Source organism: Enhydra lutris, unplaced genomic scaffold (genome assembly GCF_002288905.1).
Source record: "Enhydra lutris kenyoni isolate GAN:26980312 unplaced genomic scaffold, ASM228890v2 scaffoldscaffold33, whole genome shotgun sequence".
In the NCBI taxonomy this organism is placed as follows: domain Eukaryota; kingdom Metazoa; phylum Chordata; class Mammalia; order Carnivora; family Mustelidae; genus Enhydra; species Enhydra lutris.
This window is the reverse complement of record NW_019154117.1, coordinates 3,985,472-4,004,689: the sequence shown is the minus strand read 5'-3', so window position 1 is coordinate 4,004,689 and position 19,218 is coordinate 3,985,472. Positions and strand designations below refer to the sequence as shown.

Here is a 19,218-nt window from a genome sequence, read left to right as displayed (position 1 = left end):
CAGGGTTTTTATTAGAGCTCTCTTAACACGGGTGACAGGATGGGACAGAAACCTGGTCACACTGGCTTCACAGAAAAGGAAAGCAAGCGGCTCCCATGGTGTTAGAGGGCTGGAGTGGCTCCAAGTCCAAGAAGGGTTCCCTGCGCTTGGGACTGCACCGGGAGGGAGGATTCCCTCCCATAAGCCTCTGGAGGAGATTGCCGGCAACCCCTAGATCTCTTCCCTGCCAAGTGTCCCCTGCATGCAAAGGCTCTGTCCACCTGTTGGTTGGCCCAGCGCGGGCCATTGGCCATTTGTGAGAAGCAGATGGTCTGTGATGATGACCTGAGCGACTCTTGTGAACAGGCAGATCGGCAGGTGTGACGGCCACAGCCGCGCCCCGAGTGGGTCAGACCGGGTTCATCAGGTGAGAGAGCGTGAACCCGAAATACATTTACTGAGAGCTCCTTGGGAGCATAACGCAATTCAGGACAGCAGAGAAAATCCTCTGCCCTCATTTCCCGATTCAAGAGATACTCCATGATGAAAGTATGAATCATGACGAGTTCACAGGTGGTCTGAAGAGAAGTGAACATGTCAGAGTGTTTTCGGTATTTTTACCTGCCTGTCCTGAGTCTCAGGTCAAACTCAGGGACAGATGGGCCTTCCTCCTGCCCAGGCCAACGGGGAGGGCGCCAGTGGGTTCACCATGTGGTTTGTGGCCAGACCAGAAGGCCTGTGTTGTTCTCGGACCCAAAGAACAACTATACATTTTTTCCTCAGATTCCTTAAGTGAAAAGTGGGAGCCGCTGATTAAAATAGCATAATACTTAAACCTGTAGCAGGGCATAAAGGCGGCCCAGGGAGAATTTCCAAAGGTGGGAATCCTGAGCCTGGAAAAGGACCATAAGGAACAACTAAGGAGAAAATAAAGTATAGACGTTGGTGATAAAAGTGATACCCTGATACTGGTTCATTAATTGGGACAAACATACCACATCAGTGTTAGATATTAACGTGGGAACTCTGTACCATCTCGCCAGTTTTTCTGTCAGTCTAAAACTGTTCTGAAAAATAAGGTCTATTTTTTTTTAATTTGCTAGAGGGCCTTGGAGGAGCCCATGTATGCAGGGTCCCCGCAGCGTAACTGTCCTGGTTTCAGCGTGCGTCTGCGCTGCCCTCCTTCCCTCCCGTAGTGCTCCGAGCTGCACTCCGGGTCACCTCATGCCCTTTTCTACGCAGTCGGCGTAGAAAAGGGCATGAGGGTCAGGAGGGTCGGCTTGGCTGCTTTACTTGGGCTCTGAGTCATTAGAGCAGACTTGGCATGTCTCTGAGACATGTTTTTCTTATTCTTCAAATGGGCATCATTTTATTTATTTTTTTTTTTAAAGATTTTCTTTCTTTATTTGAGAGAGAATGCATGAGAGAGGAGAAGGTCAGAGGGAGAAGCAGACTCCCCAAGGAGGTGGGAGCCCGATGCAGGACGAGATCCTGTAAGTCCAGGGTCATGACCTGAGCCGAAGGCAGTCGCTCAACCAACGGAGCCACGAAGGCGCCCAATGGGCATCATTTTAAACCCTGCCTCGTGTCTCCAGCGCTTCAACTGTAAAGATGAGACAAAACTCGGGCCGTCCTGCAAACAGGGTGGACTGTTTCACCGAGACTTGTTTCCCCCTCGTGGGTTGTCTTGCACAGTATTCATTAGCTCTATATGTAAAATATAAATTAAATATGGCACCCCCGGCTCATCTGGGCGGCTCAGTCAGTTGGGCACCCAGGTCTTGATTTCAGCTCAGGTCATGATCTCAGGGTCCTGAGATTGAGTCTGTTTGTCCTCCTTCCTCTGCCCTGCCCCCCGTGCATGCACACACTTTCTCTCTAAATAAAATCTTAATAAATAAGTCACCCTTAAAATTCTATATCCAAACTATTCATCAAGTTTAAGGAGAAAATAAAAATACCATTAAACGTGAAAGGCCTCAAACATGGATAGTTGAAACACAGCCTTTCCTAGGCACGAGCACGGCCCTTTGGGAATGGCAGAGAGGACGCACAGGGGCGAGGAGTGTACAGGGGAGGCAGCACGAGCGCTGGGAAGCAGGCGGGATCGTGGTGTCCGAGGAGGACAGAGGAAGCAGAGGCCCGAGCCACCAAGGCAAAGGTGGCTGAGCCTTTGTCCTGAGGAACCTCTGCGGGTAGGAGGGTTGTCCCCACACTGGCAGGGGTCTGTCTGAGGAAGACAGGAACCACCAGGAATGGCCTGCACTCTGGAGAGAAAACTAAGCACTTTTAGTAAGAAATAGGCACAGCAAGTTTCCTGTATTTGATCAGGAGCCCTTTATGGTTGGGAACTCCAGCCTCGTTCACGTCTGGCATGTGATGTGGAATATATGAACAGACTTTAGGGACACGTGTGTTTCCCAGCAGATGTTTTTGTTGCCACCATCGAAGTCATGTTGCCAGAATGAATCGTGTTATAAGCTGACCGTAATAGCATTGTGCTGTGTATTACAACTACATTTGAACTTATCAACAGTTATATGGTGGAAAGGTTCACAAGCTCAGGTCCCGGAATCTCACTGCCCGAAGTTTGATTCTGTTTACCCTTGTGTCATCTTGATTGGCTATCATGATTTCCTGATAGATGCCCGTTTCGGTTTCAGTTAAATGGGCGTTCTGCCGGTGACGCCGTGCAGCTGGCGAGGGTGGTGCGAGCGCGTGCGTGTTGAGGGCATAGAGTCTGTGGAGGTTACGGGTAAATTGTGTGTGCATGCATGAGATTTGTTTTTTGGAAGATACACTCAAGACCCTATATATAACCTTTTTTTTTTTAAGATTTTATTTGAGAGAAAGAGAGCATGAGAGGCGAGAAGGTCAGAGGGAGAAGCAGACGCCCCATGGAGCTGGGAACCTGATGCGGGACTCAATCCTGGGACACTGGGATCATGACCTGAGCCGAAGGCAGTTGCTTAACCAACTGAGCCACCCAGACGCCCCTAAACTCAAGACCCTAAAAACCCTAAAGTATGAAAAAAAAAATTAAATGAGACTGCAATAACTTCAAAGCTAGTTTCAATGTTTTGGACAACACTACTTCAACACTTATGAAATAATGAGTTTAAACCATAGTGAGGATAAAATTGCCAGTGACTATATGGAATGTTACTTTCTTTATCTGCTTGCTTTTCGTTATTTTGCGCACATGATTACATATTCATAGGTACATGAAGAGGAAGTTGAGAAATTACCTCTAAAGAGTTTCTAGCATTTTCCATTTATACATGTGTATTCATCTTCTTAAGGACCACTTCTGATGGCTTTCAGAGAAACCAACTTGGTTCACCTTTGAAATTATTAGTTGAGATGGGGCCAGAGCTGTGTTTCAGCTCAGAACACAGACTGGCCTGCTGCTCAGCCCGCTCCCGCTAGTGGTGACACCGCGGTCTCCTCACCCTAACGCGGTTGCCCTCACGTGGACGGCTGGTGTGCGTCGCGGCTGCGTTCATGACTGATTTTGTTGGCCCGGTTTCCCTGTTTCCATTCTCAGACGGGGTGGGGTGGGGAGCGTGGGAGAATTGTGTTTGTAAACAAGCTCTCTCTCCGGAGTCCCACATCCTTCTGCTTCTTCCAATTCCATGTCCTAGCCGCGGCGTTTGTGGCCACATTTCATGCCATCACCTCGCGTGTCAGCATCTGCTTGGTTTCCTGAAAATGCTGCTTGCTGTGGAGACGGGGTGAGGGCAGTTTGGGGGGCCCTGTGCGGTCTGGACGGGCCAAGACAGTGCGGCTCCACCCGCCCCCTGAGTCCCTAGATGAGAAAGGGGTGGGTGAGGTGGCTGGTTTGTCCCCACCGAGCAGTGCCCCGTGGGCCATCGGCGCAGGTGGTTGTGCGGAGGAAACCCAGACAAGAAAGTGGAGGGGGACACAGGGCATCTGCATTTTCTGTCGGGAAGGTGGGTTGTTTCCAGAGGAACGGCATGGTCGCTCTCACCCCTTCACCAAGTGAACAGGTTCTATTGGGAGAAGTCAAAAGACAGGGCGGGAAGGGTGCCCATGGGATGGGCCACCTTAGAGTACACTGTGTCTCCTGGGACAGAAATCACTGTATCTGAGCTCAAAGGATAAATAAAACTGAAATATGGAATTATAAAATATGAACTGAGGGGTTTTTTTGTGAAGTTTTTGTAGCTTAATACAATTAAAATGAAAGACGAAAAATGTAGCAGAAACTATAAGAAAGTAGCAAGAAACATGGTTATGGGGATTCAGGAATTTCAGCTGGATGATTTTCCCACATAGGCTTCAGAACCATCCTGTGACTTAGGCAGCAGCACGGAAATGACACGTTCTTCTGCCAGGAGGCCTTGGGACAAGGAGGAAGATAGGGTTAAAGGAAGAAGACAGGGCACGTTCAGTCCTGGGGCCCAGGAGGACGAGTCCCAGGTGGAATGAGAATGGGTGAGGGGCACGTCTCACAGAGCAGAGAGGCCCCACTGCTTGTCCTGCTTCTGTTCCGAGGGCCACGCAGGACACAATGCATCCAGGGCCCCCAGGCTGAACAGTTGTGGGCCAGTTTGCTCTCCTGTCTCCTGGGGTCACTTCCCAAGAAGAGACACCACGAAAAATGTGGTGCGGTCCCCTGCTGACTTCTCTGGCACGTGCTGTCCCCCAGGCCCTGCCCTGGCCTCTCCCTCAGGTTTCTACTTGTGTCAGGGGCCCCTCGAGGGGACACACCAGCCAGACTGCCAGGTGGGCAGGAATGCACATGCTCCACGAGATCTCAGCATGGGCACTCGAGTTTGAACTTCATATAATTTTCACATGGCATAAACTCTTTTGGTTTTTTCCTGACCATTTACAAATGTAAAAACCATTTTAATCAGCTGCTGCGCAGACACAGGGGTGGACTCCACAGCTGCTGCTGTTTGCCACCCCCACTCCGGGTGCCCCCCTTCCTGACAGCCCCGCTCCGGGTGCCCCCCCTTCCTGACAGCCACCCTTCGTGTGGCACTTTCTGTTGGGAAAAACCCAGGTCTTCATTTCTGACAAGGTGGGTCCCTGAGATGCCCTGATTCTGCCCAAGAAGGCTCACAGAACAAGACAGAAGGGGGAAGGGTGGGGAGGGAAACGCGGAGTGGAGAACATCCAGACAGGCCCCAGGGGCCCCGGGGCTGGAGACCAGACACCTAGAGGCACACCAGGCCCTGGGGCTTGCCTGCGGCCACAGTCCCTAACACCATGACGGTCTGGCTTTTTCTGGTTTACAAGCTTCTGTGGGCTTAGAACAAGTTTGATGGTTGTTTTACTGAGCAACATTTAGGACATGTTTTTTACCACCCTCTAGACCAGCAATATATGAAACCGAGCTCCTCAGCATTTCCCAGTTATTTTCTCTCGCGGTTCCTTTTTGTGGAGCCCCCAGAAGCCCGCATCTTGAAGGAGGTCAGGGACCCCATGTCAACCCACCCATGGGGTCTGGGGTCTGCTCCCCACCTCTTACCCCCAGAGCCCTGGGTGTGGACATGCAGGGAGCTGCGTCTGTGTCCCATTTCCAGGACCACACCTAGGAAAGCTGGAGCAGCTTTGTTTATAAGAGGTGATTCAGCAGCGCTTGGTCTCACGTCATGGGTGTTTACTTCCATGACATACAGAATCTAAAAGAGCTGGTCTTTCCATCCCGTCTGTAATGAGAACACATGAACGTAGGACCCCTTCTCTTCGGTTTTGTAGCTCAGGACCTCGTCCGCTGTCAGCCCAACATGTGTCACGAGTGTGCACTATTGCAGCGAGAATCCTCCATGTCCTCACAGTGCCGCAGGGGCTCGTTCTATTACTGCAGATGGTGATGCTCGATGGATTTCTCCTCCAGGGCTGCCGTACGATATCCTCTCTCCTCCGAGTGAGCCGTCACGGTCTGAGATCTTCCTCTGATCAAGAGGACAGAGCCCTTAGCCAGCATGTGGCCCAGAAAATGCTCAGCACCGTTAGATAATGGAAAGAGAATGTGCTTTCCTGGCTGTGCCTTCTCTTCCCAAAGAGGCACCTTGGGCTATCAGGAGGGGGAGACTGTAGATGGGCTGATGCAGGGAATCCACTGAGGGTGAAGAGGGCAGAGTAAACCCAGGAGGGAAGTGGGGAGGCCCCTGGAGGGAAGCCCGAGGTGATCTCTTGCTCATGTCTGGTATGTGTGCGCAGGGGCATTCGGAGGGGCCGTACCGTGTGTGCATTCCTCCGGCCTGTCCTCTTGGGCTCTTTCTCCAGAAAAGGGCCTTGTTGGCAGGGCTTGGAGAAACGTGGATTCACACTGAGAGTCAGTACTGGTACAGAAATAAGGGAGGAGGAAAACCTTGTTCCTCTGGTGGAAAGCCACTAATGGATGTGGAAGGATATGGAGACAGTCACCCTTTGGTGGTCCCCATGTGGCTGACTCAATCCCTAGGCATCCCCGGGGCCCAGGCTGGTGAATGGACATCCCACATGAAGTGGCCTGGTCTCTGGCTGTCCCGGGAAGACAGCAGTTGCAGGGGAAAGGGGTGAGTGACCTCTGGCCACCAGCCCTGCAGTGTGTCCACACTGCTCCTAATGTGGCATCGTGAGGACATGTCAGACCTGGCCAAAGTCCGTCCATAGCCCAGGAGGCCTGCGCCCTCCAAACTGCCCAGACGAAGGGGAGCAGCCTGGGCCACAGGCGGGATCAAAACACTGAGAGGGGCACTTGCTAGTTGGGGTGGTCTGTTTGGTAAAGCAGAATGGCCCCACATGTGCGGAAATGCCGAGTGTCAGGAGCATCGTGTCTGCCGCTCGCTGTAGAGACAGAGGAGCCATGGTGGGTGTCAGGTTGTGCGGCTGAGCCTGCAGAGGTGACAGAGGGTCCCGGAGCCCCTGGAACCAAGCCCTTGTTGAGCCCATAAGAGCAGCATGATTATGATGTGACATCTGTGATCACAGACATAAAATATGTGTAAGGAGCCTGCTCCCCTATCTGGCACTGAGAGGCCACGTGATAGCTGTTAGTCTTTCCACGTGAGAGCTGATCGTCGTTCTTCCCCGCTTGCACGTCTAGGCCTTCTGTTGCTGGGAATAATGAGAACGTTTGTCTCCGAGTGTTTGGGTGTGAGCTGTAGCACAGATGCTCCCACGGCTCTGACCAGCCACTGACCCTCTGAGCTGCACAAGCCCCTCCCCGGACCCAGAAAATCATTAGCGGCTGTCGCAGGGACCCCTGCCCCCGCCCCACAGCCGCAGTGGGGGGCTCTCCTCCCAGTCCCTGGAGTGTGTGCTGTGTCGGGTGGCCAGAACGCGGGCCTACTGAAGGCCGCCGTCCGTGCACTGGAGAGGTCCGGGGCCTCACTCGCTGGCTCTGATCCTGAGGCTGTGCAGACCGCATGGGCGTCAGGTGCTGTGCTCTGGGGTCGGGTGAGCTCCCAGGAGCGCAGCTGGAGGTGGTGTTCCCACGGGTCAGGTGTTCCCATGCGTGTGGGCTTGTGGAGCTTTAGATTTGTGAGTCTCAAGATGACAGGTAACTTGACCAGAGGCGCCCGCCACCGTCCACCCAGGCCTGTCCCCAAGCGGGGATGACTGGCGGGCTGGCTGGCTCGCCGCACCCCCCACTGCCCACTCCCAGCCATTCCCGGCTTCTCCTGGCGCCACGGCCTCTTGTGGACCTGCCTGCACCTTTGTGTCACTTCTGGGCCTCGGGCTCTTCGTCACCCACCAGGGTCTGGCACGGGGCCCACCACCACCCCAGCCACGCCTGCTCTCCACACCCTGGCCGCAGCACAACCGTGTCAGGACGGCAGCTAGACCACGCACCAGGCTCTGGAGCACAGCCTCTGTGTCCCGGCCCTGCCCGCCTCCCGGCTATGCCTGTACCTTCCTCCACTTTCCCGCAGTGAGCAAGCTCAGTCCCACACAGGCTGGCTCTGGGGGGCCCCCATCGTGCCATCATTCAGGTCTGAACCCAAGTGGCACCTGTGTTAGGAGGCCCTGGACCGCCATCCAGTCACTCACCACGATGTGCATCTTGCGGGCTCGTCCCTGGATCCCTGAGTCCGGAACAGTGTGTGGCGCCAAGTAGGGCTTCTCAGAGGACATCCTTCACCTGAGGGGAGCAGAGCTGCCCAGGCCCCAGGAGTGGAGAGATGTTCCTTGTAGAAACAAGGTCTCATTTTCATACAATAACATGTACCTGTTTTAGCCGTAATTTGCTGAGTTTGGATGGACGCCCTTGTGGTCCGCCCCATTCCCCCACCTCACCCTGTGACTTCTGCCCTGTTGTCTCCTCTAGATTCTCATCCGTGTGGCCCTTCTTGTCTGTCTTCCGAGGTTTGTCCATGCTCTAAGGCGGGTGACGCTGGGGCGTAACACCCCTCTGTCGTGCAGCTGTCACGCTGTTCGCACACCTGCTGTCGGGGACGTGGGCCTCGGATAGCTCACTGGTTCCGCACGCGGCTCTGATGAGGGGCAGCTGCACGCAGTTCTCTGGACATGTTTTGGTTTCTCTCAGGTGAATACTTAGGAGTAGGATTGCTTGTGTTATCTAACTCCTTAAGAAGGCACCAGACTCCCAGTTTCTACAGGAACAGATCCACGCCTCCACCAAAACTCAGTATTTTTAGTCCTGTTTGTATTAGCCGTTCTAGTAGGTACAGGGTGGTATCTCACTGCATTTCCCTAATGACTAGTGATAGTACATTTTCCTTTCCACATCTCTTCTACCGTTAGGTATCTTTAGATCCTTTGACCGTTATATAAATTAGGTTGTTTGTCTTCTTCTTAATGAGTTATAAATGTTCTTTATAGTCTGGGGCGGGCTTCTTTAAGAGCGGTCATTTCTAATTCTGATGAGGTTACCCCATTTAGTTTTCTTTTGTGGCTCCTAGTTTTTATTTTGTATCTGAGAAATCTTCAGCTAACCTAGAACTAGGAAGATTTTTTTTTTTTCGTAAGTCTTATAATTTTAGCTCCTACATTTAGATCTGTGATCCATTTCTGTGCATGAGATACACAGGGAGGCTCACTTTTCTACATATATACATCTGTTGGGAAGCCTGGGATGCGTTTTGTGCCCCGGTGAAACCTCACACGTACTCTGGACCAGACTGTCTTCAAATACGAGATGTTGTTAATATATGACCGGATCCAGTTAAACGGAGAACAGTCTTTTCAGTGACTGACCCAGAGACGGCGATCAGTGACGAAAGAATGAAGGTGGACTCCCGCCTCACGTCATCTACACAAGTTAACTCAAAATGGATCAGACCTAATTTTAAAAGCTAAAAATATAAAACTCTTAGAAAAAAAAACCACAAGTGTGAATCTCTGTGACCCTGGGTTCAGCATTGGTTTCTTAGTTCTGACACCAAAAGCGAAAGCAAAAAAAAAAAAAGAACAAAAACAGAGAAACTGGACTTCATCAAAATTAAAAACTTCATGCAGGTGACACCAGTAAGGAAGAAAAAAAAATCCACAGAATGGGATAAATCCTCTTATCTGACAAATGATTTGTATCCAAACAATACAAAGAGCTATTAAAATTCACTGATGAAAAATAGCCCCGTTTAAAGATTAGGCAAAGGATCTGAACACACACTGCTCCAGAGGCGAGCAGATGCCTGGAAGCCCGGGAAGAGGCTCCGCATCCGTGGCCATCGGGAAAACCAGGGAAATGCCATCCACAGTGACCGCCCACCTCCCACCCACCAGGAGGACAAGAAGGGTTTCTAAGAGAGGGGGCGACGACAAACACCGGCAGCGAGGAGACGGAGAAATCAGGACCGTCAGACGCTGCTGAGGGAATCGCGGAAGTGGGCGGCCACCGCGGACAGCAGGCGGCAGTTCCTCTGGCTACATGGAGTCCCCCAGGCGCATCACCGAGAGAAAGGAGAACGCAGGTGCCCACCTGCGTGCGCCGCAGCTTTGTTTCCAGTAGCCAAAAAGCAGAGAACCGCCATGTGCCCATCAGCTGACGAGGGGATGAACACGGGGTGTTCCTCAGCGCGTAGAGGAGTGACCGTGACGCTGGCTGCCGTGTGGTCACACCCTGAGAACGTGCACGTCAGAGACGCCAGTCTCAGAGGACACATCTCGAATGATTCCATTTGTCTGAAATGCCCAGAACGGTGGCATCTGTGGACAGTCGGTCCACGCCCGCTGCCTGCTGCCTGGGGGGGCACAGAGGGGTGAAGGGGCAGGAGCGAAAGCAGCAGGGCTTCTGCAGTTGGGGCGCGGGGATGTTGCACGGCCTTTGAATACACTAAAACCCCCTGAATTATGTACGCTTGGAAGGAGTAAATGGTATATGAATTATACCTCAATTTTTAAAAAGAAATCGTTGAATTAGCCAGACATAAAGTCGAGATGAATTTATCTGTGGACACTCGGGTGCACTTAAGCTCAGGATGCAAGGTTGCCCGTTCGTGTGAGCAGGAGGCAGGCAGGGCGCCCCGGGCCCTTCCCCCGGGCACCGGGCTGGTAGCCCGGGCGCGGAAACGCAAGGCTGGTTTTCTCCAGTGCTCCTAGGAGTCTGTTCCCTTTGGACCAGCAGCCGTCCGTGGCAAAGCAAGTCTCCGGTGTGAAAGGGTGCGACCCCAAGCCCATGGCCACCACTGCTGCCAGACACCAGGCGAGCTCTTGAAGGCACACTGCCAGGCGGGTGGCAAGCGCCGAGTAAGGCCCGTGTTGACTCACGCTGAGGACAGGCCTCCGGCGGGAAGGCTGACGCCCGCCTGTGCAGAGCCCCCATCGCACAGCTTGTTCCCAGCTTCCCAGCGCCACCTCCCGTCACACGCAGTCCTGCGTGGAACTTCTGACCACCGCTGAAGTGTGCTCATCTGCCTTAGGAGCGGCGTCCCTTGTCACGGCTCTGTTCTCCACAGCGCCCCCTGCGCACCGCGGTGTCACCGCGCTCTGCGGGTCTCGTCGCCGCCGCCGCCGGCTCCGCTCCGTGCGCTCTGCTGCGTGTGCGCGGGTGCGGGAAGCCGGGGCGCGGGCCGCCGTGCGGCCTTGTGTAAGAGGCAACTCAGCGGGCCCCCCAAGAGCTCTCCAGAAACCTCCTGGGTGCCCGGCCTCTTCCTGGTGTCCGCGTGTGTACTTGTTTCTGTTTGCTTTTAAACTAGAGGGAGTGTACCTCTTTGTGAACACTTACCTACACCCTCCTTTTGCTGGTGAGGAGGCCCGGCCAGGCTGTGAGGTCGGCCGGCGGCTGAGCCCGCGGCGTCTCTGCCCCGCGGGCCCCACGCCGGAGCCAGCGCCCCCCAGCCTGGGAGCTGCGCCGCCGCGCTCACGCGTCCCTCTGTGGGGCCTGCTACAGCTGTTAGTAATTTAGAAGAGCTTGAGGTTTAAAAATCAAGCAGCGCTTTCCATTTAGAACACTTAAGTATACATTTTCTCATACACAGTTTCGCTGAAATTAGAAGCCGGCTGTAAGCGCAAACCAGGCCGCGCCCAGCCTTTGGTCAGAACAGCTTGGTGTCTGGCCGTGGTCGTGCCCCGTCGGCATCTTTCACACGTGGGTCTGGAGCGCTGGCCTCACACCCTGGCGGCAGAGGCTGATCCTCGGGCCGGCCCTTTAGAAGCTGTCCCTACAAGACCTCCTTCTCGCGGCTGACTGGGTTGTGTCCACCGAGCACTTGTGTCCTCAGGAAGGTCCTGTCCTCTGAAGCCCTGGGTTCTGATACCCACAGCTGTCCCGTGAGGCTCCGTGTGGGGCACAGCGGGGCCCGCATCTGCCCTCAGCGCCAGCCCGGATGTCTGCTTCTATACCACGCGCGGTGGGGGGGGGGGGGGGGGGGGGGGGGGGGGGGGGGGGGGGGGGGGGAGAAGACGCGTCTCGGACACTGGCCCCGGAGCCCACAGGCCCACCACAGTCCGCACCAGAGCCCCCAGCAGCCTCGGCTGCTCTCCCCCCGGCCCTGCAGTCCGCTCCCCAGAGAGCAGACCTCGAAGCCAGGTGTATGTTCACGTGTCAGTTCTGCGAGGAATGGGATCAGATTTTTCTAGAATATTAGGTAGAGGGGAAAACCAGCCCTACGTTAGAGTTGGAAGCCTAGAAATCTGTGAAATTCCATTTCATTTTCCTCTTTTAGAGAGAGTACCTTCGACTCTCGAGTGGCATGTGATCTTGTGAAGCTGGCTTGGTGGAGCATGCTCCCTGAGACCCCGTTAGCCCAGGCAGCCAGGCACACTTCGGGGGAGGCCGACGCAGAGGTCCCCAGGGGCCCCCAGTGGCTCTGTTCCCAAAGTGCAGATGGGCGGGGGCCATCGGGCGGCAAGTGTGAGGATGGACAGGGTGGGAGCGTCTGCTGCGGCAGGGGCCTGCCTGGGGGCTGCAGTTTGAAGGGCTTTTAAGGCCAAATGCTAAAGCTGCAGACCACAGCAGTAAGACAGCACCGGTCAGCAGGCCGAGCATCACCCTGGTGAGCTGCAAGGAACCCTGCAGAGCATGTGCGACTGCTCTCCTGCCACGCATGCCTCGAGAACAGGGCAGACGGAAGGGCCACCCCAGGGCAGAGAGGGGTCCAGGGAGGCAGCGTGGCCAAAGGCCAGAGAGCCCTGGGGGACAAAGAGGTGAAACTGGGATGAAGCGCTTCACTGGGAGGTAGAGGGTGTGGGCACATGGGGGCTGTGGGGCAGTAGGAAGATCTAGAACAGGCAGCACCACTGAGCCAAGCGGCAGGAGTGGGGTGGCCAGGATGCCGCATACTGCGTCTTAGACCACAGAGGGGCTCCAGCAGGACCAGCGGAGAGGGGCCCTGGCTGCGCGCAGGATGGAAATCAAACGCTGAGCCAGCAGGAGGTGAGAACAGCGTTTACTGAACTTACAGAAAGATACAGAGCATCTGGGAGACGTGGAAAGGAAAGGAGGGAGTCTTGTGTTTGTTCAGGGTCTCGGGGCTTTCTACTGAGGACAGTGGTCTGGTGCACATGTCCCCTCAGGCCTCCAGGAACCGTGAGAACAAAGACAAGGACCCAGGTGCTATTCCTGGGAGTGAGGGGGCCTTGGCGTCGAAGTGTCTAGCACTGGAGGTCTGGAATACGCGTCTGACGGCTTCCAGGCCTTCTCACCTGGTCCTGCCTTAGATGTGGTCTGAGTCCTGGTCCCTTACAAGGAGGGCGGACACCATCTAGATTGCGGCCTGTGTGAAATGGGGGTGCAGGTCCTAGCAGGAAAAGGAGCCAAGAGCTGGTTGTGGGGCAGGCCTTCAGCTTCCCTGTCTCGGGGCACCACGATGCCAGACCACCAGTGCACTGCAACCTGACGACTTCACGACGGCTCCTGGCTCCTGTCCTGTCCCTGATTTTTCTGTACCCGCTTCCTCTCCCACAGGAGAAGTACCCAGAAGTCGTGCAACTCCCAGAGGGGGCCGCCTCCAGCTGCATGGTGGTCCGGAGCGCCCGCCGGCCTGGGTGAGTGCGGATGCCCTGCAGGCCCAGCCTCCCCAACACCAGGTGGCTGCTTGCTCTTAAAAACGAGCATTACAAGTGGTAGAAAACGAATGTCAACTCCCTTCCAGACACCTTGATGTGTCTGTGCAGCCCTGGGGAAGAGCTGGGAGGGGACATGGGGAAACGGCCAGTGGTGCTGGGCTCACTGCAGGGATGGAACGAGCAAGGAGGGGAGGCCGGGAGGAGCTGGGGCTCTATCTTGATGGGCTGACCTGGGGAAAGGCCGGCAGGCAGTAAGTTCTGGGTGAAGGGAGGACCTCTCTGGGGTCCCGTGCACACAGGTGGGAGCCCCCCCACACCCCCTGCACGTGAGGCGCCTTCACAGTCTATGTCAGAGTGCCTGAGGGGCTTTGTTTTCAAACCTTCAAATGGAGCCGTAACTATGTGGACTTCTCAGCCTTGCCTTTGTTACTCTACATTATTTCCAAAATGAGCTTCTGGCAGTGTGTGGAGCTGTACACAGTTCATTCATTCTCGGTGGTTCTACTCTGTCAGCTGTTATTTCTGCTTTCTTCGGGTCTTGGGCACTTGGGTCATCGATTGTTTTCCACTATTTCTCACACTCCTGTCCATGTCACTGGCCACTTAGAGGACCCAGGCTTGTGGCAGGAAGTGAAATTCCTGGCCTCCCATCACTGCCGATGCTTTTCAGACTACGCTGTCCGTTCAGGCTCCACGCCAGTAGGTTTTCTGCATCCTGTGTCACCCGCACGCCCACACCACCACGTTGTGGGTCCAGAACAGCATCTTGCTGGGTCTTGGGGTCCATTTCCCTCTTCATTCATGTCACACGCACTTCGCTGAGCAGACGTGGCGCGTTTCCGTGCCAGACGTCTTCAGGAGCACCTCCTCGGGGAGGGTGACAGGTGCCACACAGGTCACACTTCCCACCTGACTTCAAACAGCACTTAGGAAGGCATCTTACATCTTTCAGGTTCGAGCTGGTCATCGTTTGGAGGGTGCAGATGGATGAAGAAGGGAAGGTTTTGCCAAAGCTGGACCTTCTCCCCAAAGCACCACAGCAAGGTAGGGGCCTGGCCAGGGGGTGTGTGTAAGGATTTACTGTATCCAACAGGCGCCTGCTACTGTGTTCTGGTTTTCAGGGCAAGAATCAAAATCTGAACATCTCAGTGTATTGTTTATATCGGTTTATCAGTGATCAGAAAGCAGAGGCGAGGAGAGGCTGTTCCCTCCCCACCTCTGGTGTGTGGGTCCATCCCCACGGTCACAGAAGTCGTCGGCTGGGGAGGGAGGGTCTCAGCGGGGCGTCTCAGCCAGTCTGCTCTCCCTGCAGCTCTGGAGCTGGACCGGAACCGAGTCCTGGAGACCGCGCCTCTCAGCTTCCGAGCCCTGCTGGGTGTGCTGGGCATTGAAGCCGCTCTCGAGAGCCTGATAAAGTCACTCTGCACAGCGGACCCCAGCTAGTTCCTGGCAAACACGCAGGTGTGTGACCGTCTTCCACAGAGAAACGACACCTTTAGGACAGATTGTGCAGTTTTAGCACATTCTATATCATCCGTCAGAACGTGGGGTAATAGCCAACAGCGACTGCAGTACAAAACGCCAGACCAGCAGCACGTACAGTGCCTGGGGCAGCTGGCGGGCTCGGCTGGGGCAGCGTGCAACTCTTGATCTCAGGGTCGAGAGTTCAGGCCCCACGCTGGGGGTACAGAATACTAAATAATAATAATAATAAACTTTCTCAAAAGTTAAGATTATTTTTCCTATATTTCCTATTATTATTTTAAAAATAATAATAGGAATGTCCATCCTTGGATTTAGGGGAGCAGCTGGTCCTACCTCTCACCAAGTCTGAGGATGGAGGCGCCCTGGAGGTCAGCCCTCCCCTTGCCACCCAAGGGCCCCTACTCCTTGACATTCCTGACGCCCAGGGTGACACACCCACCTTGCCATCCTGCCCCACAGAGTAGAACTCACTCTTCTTGGTCTTGACATCCAAGCGCAGCAGTCAGCTTTGAAAATGCAGTGCCACAGACTTGACAACGCCCGCACCCCACCCCCCAGGCGGCACTGGCCTCGGCCGTCCCATTTAAAAGGCTAGAATCGGTAGAAACATTGCTTGAAACCAGTCAGGGAAGGAGCCGCACTGGAGTGTGAGGCGGAGACCACACAGGGCAGGACCTAGTCGGTCGCCATGTGGATGCTGGTGGTTTCAGTCAGGACGGGCCTCAGAGGGGGCCCAACCCACCTCCTTGCAAGGCCAGGGTGCTGTATACACCCATCCTCACACAGGCCAGCAACAAGGAGCTACCTCAGGCCGAAACAACAGAGATGCTTCCGTCCACACATGTCCCTGCAAGGGGTGTCTCCACAGCCCCCCAATGCCCACGGGTGAGACATGTGTCATTTGAGTATCTTTCTGAACATCTGAGGAACGAAGTAAATGTTAGGACAAAGCTGAATAAATTCTAGGAGAGCTGGCTTGATTCAAACAAGTATAATTCTCAAGTTATCACAAAATTCCCCACAAAAATTTACAATCAGCAAAATATTCTTATTTTTCACATAGCATTTTCATACAATACCGTGGTTTTGCTATTATAATCTTATGTTACAATAAACCTTCATTAGTCCCTCAAAACGATGATATAAATAATCTGTACAACCCACCATAGAGTAAAAAACCAAAGCCAAGATTCCCCACAGTCTTCTTAGCAGCCGGGCACACTACGGTGACCCCAACAAGAACCCTCTCGGTGCCAGCCAGGAGTCGCTCATCTCTGCAGGAGCAGAGCTGGCGGCTCCCCCGAAGCACCGGATGCGAGGTGCGCAGCCGCCCCAGCTCCCGCGCCGCAGCGGCAGCCACACGGCACGGAACGCCTCGGCTCCCCTCACGTCAGAGAAAGCGCTCGTGAGTGGTGTCCACCCCTGACCTGAGTCCCATGCTCCCTGAAGACCCTGTGCAGAGCAGTGGCCGTGGCACCTCCACAGAGACCTCAAGTCCACGCAGCTCAGGACCCTCATCCGCACCAGCCCCCCATCCCTCTGTGCGGCAGAGCCCACGAGGCCTGTGCTGACCGGGGGCTCGCACGGACAAAGCGACCACGTAACTCAGCTGGGAAAGTTCCAGTAGTATCCATGTTTCCTTTCAAGACCAAACTGTAAGATGTACGCGACAATTCAAGTTTTCTATGTTAGCGTCTGGTAGCAGGAGATCCAAACCTTGGGTCTTAAGGCTTTTACATCAGAGATTAGACATCAGCCCTGGGTGGGGAGGAGGAGCAGCCCAGAGCAGAAGGTGTGGGGACACCACACGCAGCAGCGCTCAGGTCGGACACTCCTCGTCCTTGAAGGTGTTTCTGCGGCCCTTCCATGCGGGGTCACCCAGACACAGCCCCACCTGGCCAGGTGGTTAAAAAGCAAAAACATTCACAGCCAATGGTCACCCAACACAACAGAAAACAGCTCTCTCATTCAGCCTGCACATTCTGTGTTCAAGTTTCGAAGACCCCGCAGGAAGCGCCTAGACCTTATGGAGAACTAACGTGCAGTCCTCACTCTCCTTGTACCTGGTCGGCATCACGGCTGCGTCTTTGGCGTGTACAGTCTTTGAGTAGAAGTTGACTATCTTGCCGTCCAGTTTGTACTGGTGAGGAATGCTCTCGTAGGGCTTGAGGTCGAGGTCCAGCACGGACACTGAGAAAGCAAACCTGGATCTCGACGAAGGGACAACGGGCCTCTGCTCGGAGCTGGAAGCGGAAGAGCAGCTTCAGGACACATGAACCCCAAATCCTCACCCTGTTCGGGAGACGCATCCTGCCTATGCCTGCCGTGACACCCCCCACCACCACCGCACGGACAGGAGGGCTAGCAGGTATCCCCCGGGTCCCAGGGGCCCCTGACCGGGACTCAGCAATCACTAACCCCGAGAGAAAGGAGAAGGTCGACCTGGCCTTTCCTCAAGCCGATGGAGCAGACTTCCCTCCCCCGCCTTTTCCCACATCTGGTGCGAAGCCCATGTTCCCTGGGGCACGTCACGTTAGGAGAGCGTGCTCTGATTTCATGCTTTAGTCTCAAATCTCATCTGCGGGGCTCGATGTTTTGTTTCTAAGGCTTAGTTTTGTGGGTTTTCTAAACATCAGAAGCAGGCGTGCTTATAACAGAAAATGAACAATTATTTATATTAAAACCAACCACTCTGAGGCTAATTCTGAATTTTGTACTCAAATAGCGGTGCCATCCACCCCACTCAGCTCTCAGAGTGCTCGGTAATATTCTGCATCCAACAGCGGCTAAATATAAAAGAGCTCGGTTTAGCCCAAGAGAAATAGGACTCCTAGTTTCCCATGCTTACTACTGTTGGAGATTTAGAAAGCATCCCAAAACAACACGAATTTCAAAAGCTCCTGCCTGGGAGGGGAAGACCAGTGAACACGCTCCCGTCCTGACAAAGCTCATCAAGGCCGAGACTCTCGCTTAACCCGTCCTGAAATACCCTCTGTCGGAAAGGGAGCCGTGGCTCGGCTGCTGGGCCGAAGCTACTCCCTCCTGAACGGCAGAAGGTCCCGCCTTCTAAGGCCTGAGCTCCAGGCAGCGGGGCCGGGACAGCACCTCTCGGGCCCCCAGCAGGTTTCCCACGACCAAGCCGGCACCTGACGAGGTGACACGCACACAGACAGGCATCGCCTGGCACACAGGCTGCCTGTGTTTGTGTGTCCAGCACAAGTTCCGGGGAGCCCAGGGCGCAGCTCCGGTGCCAAAATGCTCCTGCGCTGCGCCCCGGGACTCCTGGGACAGGCGTCCCCGCCCGTCCGTGTCTGCCAACCAGCCAGCCCGCCCTGCACATTCCCGCACGTTCCTGAGTGCGTGCCTATTTGAGGAAGGGCAGCGGGTGACAGCCGCATGCTTCTGTCATCAGACACGGTGGCTCAGTCCAGTGAACGCGCACTGCAGCCACATCCTCCCGGGATCCCAGGGGTCCTCGTCTAAACAGAACAACCTTTTCGGATTTCAGCTACACCCTAGGAACATCCTTCCGCGTTTCCTATCCGCTCCGTGCCTGCCAGGGAGCGGCAGTCCTGGGAATGTTTAGTTCAAAAGCATCTGAGAAATGGGTGGCTGGTAGCCAACGATAAGGTCATCTTGACCCGGGAACACATGTCAGAAGAATGTGGAACATTCCACAAACACTGTGTGTAGGGTTTGGCACTCTGCTGATCAATGCTGAAGATGCCATCTAATTAGCAAGAGAAGATTATCATGGTCATCCTGAATTCCTAAAAAAAGGCAGAGGAGGGGACCGGACAAGGACAATAATGTCCAGGGAGAGCTGCTGCCGACAGGAAGCTCAACAGGGAATGTGCCGCCCCACAGGCCTGGAAGGGCCGCGAAGGCTGGTGGATCGGGACCTCATGGGGGATATGCAGCTTCTCAGGACTCCAAGCATCAGTCAGCACATGGCGCCTTGAGAGAAAGGAATTTGTGCCACAGGATCCAAGCTGCTTCTAAGTCTTTGGAGTATTTTCTTAGAAAAGGATAGTAATCTCTAATAGGACAATCTTAAGATATTCTCGGTAAATGTCTTTCCAACCGAATCACAAGCTTCAAGAGAGCAGCAGGAGTTAGCAAGCCATGGTGGGTTACTAGGTGTCACGTAGCCCACAACATCAGCCTGTCAGCGGAAGTGGCCTGCCAGGGTGCTGTAACCACAGGGACACGAGCACGGGACCCAGCAGGCAGCTCACCTTGTGTCCTGCAGGCAGGGGGAGAGCGCGATCATGATGGAGCAGTCCTTCGCAGTCATGGCCACCCGGTACTGCTGAACCTGCGGCG

At 54.6% G+C, this 19,218-nt stretch overlaps 2 protein-coding genes across 3 annotated transcripts in view; one reads left to right on the top strand and one right to left on the bottom strand.

Moving 5' to 3' along the window:
- LOC111153553 (centromere protein P) overlaps positions 1 to 19,218 on the top strand; it is a 240,665-nt gene that overhangs the window by 215,401 nt on the left and 6,046 nt on the right. Inside the window, exons 6-8 of one of the 2 annotated variants that reach the window (XM_022512637.1) lie at positions 13,307 to 13,386; positions 14,360 to 14,451; positions 14,720 to 14,868. In XM_022512637.1, the coding sequence (XP_022368345.1) occupies positions 13,307 to 13,386; positions 14,360 to 14,451; positions 14,720 to 14,850 (303 nt within the window). In that variant the 3' untranslated portion in view covers positions 14,851 to 14,868. Of the gene's footprint in view, positions 1 to 13,306; positions 13,387 to 14,359; positions 14,452 to 14,719; positions 15,090 to 19,218 lie in introns of those variants that run through there. The other variant, XM_022512638.1, reaches the window with a different exon arrangement.
- Positions 15,907 to 19,218, bottom strand: part of LOC111153549 (inositol-pentakisphosphate 2-kinase) — a 46,722-nt gene continuing 43,410 nt past the window's right edge. Inside the window, exons 12-13 of the mRNA XM_022512632.1 lie at positions 19,131 to 19,210; positions 15,907 to 17,135 (exon numbers count right to left, since the gene is read on the bottom strand). Coding sequence (XP_022368340.1) covers positions 16,910 to 17,135; positions 19,131 to 19,210 — 306 coding nt within the window. The 3' untranslated portion in view covers positions 15,907 to 16,909. The remainder of the gene's footprint in view (positions 17,136 to 19,130; positions 19,211 to 19,218) is intronic.